At 34.7% G+C, this 9,384-nt stretch overlaps 1 protein-coding gene across 1 annotated transcript; it reads right to left on the minus strand.

Moving 5' to 3' along the window:
* Window positions 1-310: 310 nt before the first annotated feature.
* On the minus strand, window positions 311-3,138 carry LOC144551387 (transcription factor bHLH57-like). Its single transcript, XM_078299330.1, has 4 exons — window positions 2,838-3,138; window positions 2,048-2,500; window positions 1,569-1,925; window positions 311-839 (listed from the first exon to the last, which is right to left on the minus strand). The coding sequence occupies exons 1-4, from the start codon at window positions 2,874-2,876 to the stop codon at window positions 756-758; spliced, it is 933 nt and encodes a 310-aa protein (XP_078155456.1). The 5' UTR covers window positions 2,877-3,138; the 3' UTR covers window positions 311-755.
* Window positions 3,139-9,384: the final 6,246 nt, after the last annotated feature.

Raw genomic sequence — 9,384 nt, forward strand, 5'->3', positions numbered from 1 at the left:
TCAATGTATAAAAAGGAATTCAGCTCTTCGCTAATTGCGAGGATTCCATTGGAGAAATGAAAAGGTTAAAAAAAAGAAGATAATGTAAGATTAAATTTAATTCAAATCATTGGATCTTAAACGAACGGTCAAATTTGTCCGAAACATCCAATAAATTTTATACAACTAGAAAGGTCAACACCGCAAAAGAACATACAGAAACAAGAGCACAGCCCAAACCGAGATGCATGGATCATAGATGTGAAAAATAATATCCAGGAAGAGAAATTAAAACACCAGATGGTCCAGATTCCATCAGCTGCAATCACGCTTATAAAAAAAATATTTTTTTTTTTTTTTTTTTTGAGGTAAACCCCGGGCGACACGCTTCCCATTTCAACGAGTTGCGATGACCCAGAAGCTTACAGGTTTACAGCTTTCTAGACTAGACCAAGCCCCCCGTGTCAGAGATGAAAAAGGTAAAGAAACAGAGCGAGAGAAAAAAGGCGTTTACAGTTTGAACAAGCACAAGCTAAGAAAATCTCAGTGCGGATATAAAAGCTTAATTAAAGCTGCTACTCTCAGCGCTTTACATCCTCAGTTAGGCTTTAGCGTAGCAACAGTCTTTTTACTCGCTCTCTCTACGTTGTTTTTCTTTTCTCTTTGACCACCCAGCTCTCAATTATAGTAGTTTACTAGTTTATCTCGTCTCTGGAATTAGGAGCAAGAACCAGACGACATAAAAAAAAAGGTGTGTTGTGGAAGCATGGATTTGGTTAGCAATCGCTGTAGTAAGAGAAGATATGATGGACCGCCGCTGCTATCTCGTCAGCAGAGCCTAGCCTACACCCTTCTTCCATCTGCAAAATTTTACTTATCAAGTTATATATAATCATGGCTAAACTCTATGCTATAGATTGTGTGTCTAGCTACCAAAAGGGTAAAATGTATTTGCACGTATAGAGTACCCACTTCCCACTACTCAAAGAAAAAGAGTACCCCACTTCTGACCTCTGTACTGCACCTCTGCACAACCAATAAATAAATCTTTGGTTGTACATTGCTCCTTGGAATGGAAACTTACTTGTTGCCATATAAAATAGAATATAATGTAAATTAACAAATATAAAATGCCGAATTTCGAAACGGGAATTAAATATAGACCAAAGACAAAGAGTCCGAATCTGCTGTAATTCCGGAAAGAATTACAGGGTCCTGAAATTCCAATATCAATCCTTTAAATATTTTCTGCACATACAACGGTTCGGATTGGAATTACAGAGTCCTGTAATTCCCCAAGAATTACAGCAGATTTATTTTCAAAGACAAATTGGTCGTTTAATTATATTTTCCTTCTTATAGAAGATGAAATGCTCTCCTTGTATGCTAAACAAAATATATATCATAAGAATAATTGTAAGTATGATATATACACATACAAATATCACAACTAATTGTACAGATGGGATTGAGTGGCATTTAGCATTTCACATACAAATATCACAACTAATTCGCATAAAACGACTGCATGCAAGTATGATATATACACGGATCAAAAGATGATAACAATAATAATCTAATTTCCAGACCTTAAGATTGAAGCAGTAGAGCACCAATCGAGTATCCATCGTCGTAACCATGAGATGCAGCACGCTCATCTTGAGCTGCTGCAGTGATGCAATCAACCTAAGGAGCTGCCGCACCTCCCTCCTCCCCGCCACCTTCAGGTTTACGTGCCCCTGCACCACCGTCGCCTCCACATCTACCCCTCCTTCGCCACTGCATCGTGAATACCCCGTATACTGCGGTGAGATGAAGAACCCCTCTAGCGTCGCCGCTGAAACGGCAGTTGTTCTTGACTGCTTCTCGGCTTGTAAAGATAAGAGTTGCTGCTCAAGGTCCTTAACGAAATTTATCGCGCCGCCCACAATTGACGCCTGATCTCCCTATAAAGAATGATAGAAATTAATGTTAGCCTGTTCATGAACCACGCAATGTAATAGTAAACACTAAACAGCGTGATATATAAAAAAAAATATGAACTGGAATATGTAAATTGCAAACGTACTCGTTGAACTAAGTAGGAGGGGATGAGGGATTTGAGAGTGGCAAAATGCCCATTCATGAGGCGGCGTCGATTGCGCTCGACTGTAATGTGAGTTCTTCTCTGACACTCAGCTTCTTCAGGTTTCTTTGAAGGAGAAGAACGAGGTCGCTTCCTCCTCCTTGACCTGGGTATGGCCACAGTTCCTCCTGAGGTGCTACATATGGCGAGTTGAGGAAGCACAGCTGGGGCCTCATGGGTAATGCAGCTATCCATTTGTTCTATTTTGGGTATTACATCTGAATTGCTATGGTAATTTTGGAAGTCAAGGTCATGTTGGATGGGCGAAGCACAAGTGGAAGGTGTAACTTCTTGTAATGCACTTTGAAGAAGCTTGAGAAATGGCATCTCTGGGTTGTAGCCAGGGATGAGGTCGCCATGGCATGTGGTACTGGAGCTCATATCCTCTTCGAACAACTGTTGCATTGCAAGTAATAATTAATAATTAGATTCAAGTGGAAAATTGTTTGAACTCTGAAAGGAATTTGACCAATAATTCAACGGAAAGGGACAAGGCCAACGAGGGATGAGTAGATTGAAAGGAACTGCATGCAACTATGCAAGACATGGAAAATAGCCCCAGTACCTATCCTTGTCCTCTGATTTGTGTGAAGTTGCCAAAAAACCATAGTGTAGTAAATGCGAGACCCAGAAAAGGGGCTGGGTGCACGCAAAGGAGGGGAATAAAGAGGAATAAAGAGGAAAAAATCAGATAGTGTAATAAAGAGGAGGAACTTAATAATTAGTAGCTTACAAAGGCCTCATTAATGGCGCCTTGAAGAAGCCTCTCCATTAAGATTTAAAGAGCGGAGCAGCGCTGTTACTAACAGGATGAAGTACTTGCTGTGTCTGACTTGCGCTGGTTCCTTAAAACGAACCCCCAACCACCACTCCGGTTGGTAATCGAGTGGAAAGAAAAAGGGTTTGTTGAATTGAATTCGTCTGTGCCAAGGTTTTGAACTTTTGATGCGCTACCCAGAGCAATAAATGCGAGGGAGTACGCAACTATACAACTATACAGCAACTATACAAGCCAGGTAATCATGCCAATGCTGCGAAATGCTTTTTAGATGTTGGCGTGGTATATAGCGCTTGGGAAAGGACCAAGGGTTTTTTCTTGAGAGGATAACCCTTCGTGAGGGGTAGATGAACAGCGGCTTTGTCTGTAGAAATTGGGAAGTTACAAAACACGGGGTAAAATGGAGATTCGTCGCCTGCAATTAGGGTGAAAACGGATCGAATATTATCCGACAGAATCTGGATACGTATTCAATAATTAGATTCAAATGTTTGGATTTTTTTTATAAAACATAATTAATAAATAGATTTTTACTAAATCAGCATGATTACTTTTTTTTTTTTTTTCCAAATACCACAAAAACTGAATTGCCAATTCGGTCTCTCAGCTTTTTTTTTTTTTCAGACCGAATTGCCAATTCAATGTCGCCCTTTTTCAATTTTTTTCACAACTGCAATCACAGAAGATCCCATCTTCATGGAGACCGAAATAAGGATTCGGTCTTGTGCAATTTTTTTCCCAGATCGAAAGCGGGATTCGCTCTACTGATTTGTTTTACCCACAGCAGCAGACCCTTCTTCTTCCCCATTTTCTTCTTCCTCTTTCTTTCTTCCTTTTTTTTTTAAACTCTCAAAGTTTGTGTAATTTTTATTCTAATTGCATAAGTTTGTATAATTTTGAAAGAAGATCAAGAAGAGCTTCAGATCTACAAATTTCATTAGGTATGTGTTTAATTCTTTTATTTTTGATAAATAATTCGAAACTATGAATAAATGGTTAGAATAAATAGTTTATGTAGTAATTATAGTATAAATAAATGATTTATTCTAAATAAATGGCCATTCGGTCCAGAGGAAAAAATAACCAAGACCGAAACCCCCATTCGGTCTGGACAAAAAAAAAACCACACGATCAGCCACACACAAAATTGAAAAAAAGGGCTAGACCGAATTGGCAATTCGGTCTGGAAAAAAAACTGAGGGACCGAATTGGCAATTCGATTTTTGTGGTTTTTGGAAAAAAAAGTAATCATGCTGGTTTAGTAAAAATCTATTTATTAATTATGATTTATGAAAAAAATTCCAAATGTTTGATATCTTCTTATATTATGAGGAGGATTCAATTATATTTTTTTGTTGTCACACTGAATTACACTCTTTATTTCAAAGTTTTTAAATTGTCACACTTTAAAGTTCAAATAGTTGATCCAAATTGTTCAATATAATTGATATATTAAAATGTGCTTGCAATCAAATTTTATATTTTTTTGATTTTTTTTACTATTTATTAAGATGATACAAAAATTCAATTGTCTGAATATAACGATTTTGTTAAATACTTAATAAATAGTAAAAAAAAAGTTCAAAAAAATATATAATTTGATCTACAAGCACATTTCAACATATCTATCATGTTGAACGGTTTGAATCGACTGTTTGGACTTTGAAAATATAGAGTGTAATCCGGTGTCATCAAAAAGGATATAAGTGAATCCCTCCTCATGTATTATATAGTTTAATATATAATATAAAATATTTATGTATATATTTTACATATATTCGATCTGTATTTATATGCATCAGTCTAATATTTGTATCTCAAAGAAAAAAAATGAATATGATTTTACTACTATCCTATCCGTTTTCACCCCTACCTAGAATTTATATCACCTAATGTAACATAATATTTCTGTTAAATCTGGACCGTTGGATCATAATTTGCACATAAATTGAAGAACATTGTACCTTTCACTTCAGACTAAATTAGTTTGAATTTTGATCGGATGGTTTAGATCTTAATAAAAATATTCAGAGGATGGAGATCCCATACCACGACGATTCTATTTTCTTTCTTATTTTATAACTTCAACCTCCTAGGAAACATGATGCCAATTCTTAGAAAATCTACATGATGCTGGTGCGTTTGGATGGAGCAAGAATAGCACTATTATTTCGAGCTATTCGATGTTTGGATGGTTCCAAAATAGCACTAACTCACTATTTTTTGTTTGTTTTATATGAATTAGCTCACTATTTTACTAATCAAATCAAAAATTAATTTACCTATTATTCTCAAATTTAAAATTAACTATATTCTTGCTCTATTCCTTGTTTCATCCAAACGTACAAATAAAATTAAAAGTTATATATAAGTTCGAATTTTTCTGTATAATTAAATAGGTTGAGTTAAGTAGTTAACCTCATTAATGTTGTATTGACGTATGACATCAAAACAGTTTGATTGATATGTGGAAAAAAATAAGAAAAAGGGAAACATATACGCTCAATTTCTACAGATTTGTCAATCCAATCTACTTTATTGGGTAGTGATGTCACACTTCACTGTTCAATGCATGGGTCTGATCAACGCACGACGCAATTTGATCGCAATCGTCCGATCAAGATCGCTTTTCTCCTAAGTAACCAACCTATGATTCCATCTGCATAGGCTAATAAAAATGACATGGCAGAAAAGTCAACCCGGACACATCAAAGTTAATTAGCGAGTTTTTACTTACGAGGCGGGGCCACACCGCCACAGAGAGGAGAGAGAGAGAGAGTGGGGCCTTGTGTAAGTTTTGTTTGGGAGCGCCAGCAAAACTGCATTATTTAGTGGCAGTGGGCACTGGGTGAAGTGGGGAGGATGGCAGATTTGTCCCGCGCAGTCGTGGGATCTTTCGCTTCCGCTTCTTCTCTCGTCTTGCCGCTTCTCCCGATCATCTGCAGCAGCTTCACTACCATATGTGGAGTGCCGAGTCACATGGATTGATCCCACAGCGATTGTTCGGTTCAAGATCCAATCGGACCAATCCATTCCTGGAATCAACTCTGCTATATAGAAAAGCAGTAGGCTGCTTTTCCGAATCTAACTGTTCAAATTTGTTGAGATTTGTGCATAATTTTTTTATTTTTTATAGAGATACATGAATATAAAATTTTGAACAGTTAAATTCGGAAAAGTAGCAAATTTATATCCTCCATTCCTGATCCTCCCCACAGCGATTGTACAGGAGTTTATCCAAATTCAAGATCCAATATGACTGTTGATCTGTTGATTTTTTTGACAAGCGGACTTTATTAGAAACTCGTTTAGGACCTGTTCAACCTTTAATTGAGAATGAGCATAGGCATAGGAGTTGAACTGAAAAGTATTGTTTTTGTGAGAGAAAAAAAAATTCAGTTCAATTGAATTTTTTTTTTCCTCGCGGAAACAGTAACACGGCCGAACAAGACCTTATTGAGGTGAACTTTTGTACAATTGTATTGAATTTGAAGCACGTAATGTTTTTGTTCGCGCCTACACGAAATATCTTTTAAGCAAGCGAGCTTTTGTATTTTGTATTTTTTACTTGTGTTGAGGCACAGACAGATTAAAAACTCTAATTTATACTTTATAAAAATGGTTAAATTTAAAAAATTATAGCTCAAGTCACGTCACACGTACTATTAAATACTAATTGTTTATGTGTCACTGTCTCTATGTTTATTTTGATAGAAAGACTCGCATATAATTACTTCTCTTTCGACGTTTAAAAATGTGCTTGCTGTAGCTTAAGATATTATTAATCTCTATAATGATGTAACTATTTTCTGTTATTACGTAGAATATTTTTGAATGGCTAGTTTAATTGTTTTTTATTATACATAGATTTAGCATTTAAAAAAAATTATTTGTTTTACATATTTGCTGCATAGGAATTTTTTTTGATAGAAATCGTCTAATTTTAAATTCAACATTTCTTCGATAGATTTTTTGTTTCGTACTAAAAAACAGCCCATTTTAGCAAAATAGCAGATTGCAAATAAAAAAAATCATTGCAAGAAAATAAGAAAAAATATATATATAATCTACATGAAGTTTCTAATTGTTATTCTCTAATTAATTTATCTTACTTAAGAGTAGGAGTAAGATAATTTTCTTTGATCAAAAAGTGAAAAGTGATGCTTTCTCTTAAACAAACCAAAATTGGCCTCAGAATTTTCATCAGCATTAACTTGACCCTTTTAAGTAATTTGAGAAATCATGCTGGTCCCTGCATTTTCAGTTCCATTAGAGAAAAACCAAGCTGTTTCCTAATCTTCCAGCTTCTGAAAATTAACAAGTGCTACATTTGTTAACTTGTTATATTTATGGTAATGGTTTGATCACACACGTGTGTGGTGTGTGGATACATTTTGGTCAGAAATATGGAGGGTTGTGGATTATAATATTATTACTAGATTAAACAACTGCCTACTTTCATTCAAATTTATTTGCTGATAAGTTTATTTTGAGCCATAGGGACTTGTGACAGGATGAATTGACTGGTGAAGATGGGTGTTGACTTGATTGCAGAACCGAGACAAGGAATGAATGATGAGAATTCAATTGAGAGGAGGTGAATTTGAGGCTGTAACCATTATGCACACTAGTCGTTCAATGTCCCCTCCTAGAAATGGTAAGGTGACATAATATTTTCTTGACTCTGTTGTACCTTTGCACGCACCATCTCATCTCATCTCGGCCTCGTCGTCATGGTCACTTACAACGAAAGGACCTTTTGACCATGGCCAAAGCTTATTCCCGAGGCCTCACTTTTTTTTTTCTTTTTTTTTTTACTGGCTAGAATGAATGAAGATTACCTTTTCTTGTAGCCTTGTAGGCTATACATTTAAAAGGAAAAACATGCATCTGTAAGACTGTAACCTATCCATTCGCATTTTGTCTGAAATACTCGTTTGAAATTGCTCGTAGAATTAAAAAAACTCTATAGATCATGACTATTACATCGACTTCTGCTATTGATCTTCTAAAATGAGATTAAAAAATCGTTTTGAAGAACATCAACATTTTGTCCGATGCATCCCCATTACCACGGGCTTCGAGAAGTCCATTATCTATATCTGTATATGGGCCGGGCCGGTTGGAAATAGAAGCCTATTTACTTGGGAGCAACTTTCTTGAATTATTTGCGGTTTGATATGGAAACCAAAGGAATTGTTTTTTAAATAGAGTTAATTTTAATTATTTAACTGAATAAATATTATTAATTTAGTTTTTTTTATAAAAAATAATTTCATCGATTTTAGAAATTGGTGGAGAGAGAAATTAAATTTGATTCTAAAGGATTTGCAATTGGCCATCTCTATTTTTTCCTTCCCCTGTCAATTCTTAAGATTAGTTGAGTTGTTTTTTCATAAAAATCAAATTAAACGTGCTTATTCTGTTATAATAGTTATAAAAAAAACCAACTGAAAATGGTAACTTTGCTTCGTATCGGACTAACTTCGAAATTTTAATATTGAATTATCATTTGACACATGTCATTAATATTTGAGTGCAAATAAGATATTATATATATGGGACCGCCTAGCTATCCCCCCTTAACCATCTCCCGTTTCATCTCCCGACTTCGGATAAGGCATATTAATATCCATATAATTGATAATACGAATGTGCATCATCAATGGAATCAAACTCATCACCAACTGCTGGTTCTCTTACACGATGATCCTCATCATCACCATCATTATCATCAGAACTTTCATCACTATTCCCTACTTCAACTTCAACCCCATTGTTGACAGCAAAATTAAAATCATCGTCTACAGGCTCCACATTTAAATCCAATTCAAAAATAACCTCCCTGCTGCCAACATTATCAACTACTGCTTCACTTGCACGATAAACATCTTCAACATCAACACTACTGTTTTCAAAACACATGTCACTTCCACAAACTTCATTAAGATAAAACTCATCCTGAAAAAAAAAAACAACATAAAAAACATATAGATTCATCCCATGGATAAAAAGTATTTATTAATACACTAAAAGTATTCATCTTCAAAATAACAATACAATGTGCACTACAAATATATACAGAATGACTCTCAAATAAAAGAAAATTAATCAAGTTATCAACAGCCTCAATTGTTCATCCTTAACAGGTGTAATATTCATCATCTTTATATGAAATAATATCAACATATTCACATATTGCTAAATTGATCAGTTCAGTCCGAATTACTCAATTGCATGACAAAATAACATCAATTATATAAACTACACATCCATTGAATTATATAAAACAGAAACAAATTTTCATTATTAAAAATTCTAGTAATCATCCTACTTATATAAGTATTCACTTCTCAAAAACATAACAAAAATAAAAGATTCAAAAAATATATATAATCACAAATTCACAAATTCAAAACAAAAATATAAAATTCATATGGTGTCTTATATTCATCCTTTATAATGAAGTATTCAAAATTTAAATTATAATTATAATATATAA

The sequence above is a fragment of the Carex rostrata genome, chromosome 3, assembly GCF_964058835.1.
Source record: "Carex rostrata chromosome 3, lpCarRost1.2, whole genome shotgun sequence".
NCBI lineage: Eukaryota > Viridiplantae > Streptophyta > Magnoliopsida > Poales > Cyperaceae > Carex > Carex rostrata.

What these genes read in the sequence shown, in the direction of transcription:
- LOC144551387 (XM_078299330.1), bottom strand. Translation starts at nt 2,876, where the DNA reads ATGGAGAGGCTTCTTCAAGGCGCCATTAATGAGGCCTTT. An exon ending in GCGCCATTAATGAGGCCTTT is followed by an intron (nt 2,501 to 2,837) that starts GTAAGCTACTAA and finishes GCAATGCAACAG; the next exon opens with TTGTTCGAAGAGGATATGAG. An exon ending in CCTCCTACTTAGTTCAACGA is followed by an intron (nt 1,926 to 2,047) that starts GTACGTTTGCAA and finishes CATTCTTTATAG; the next exon opens with GGAGATCAGGCGTCAATTGT.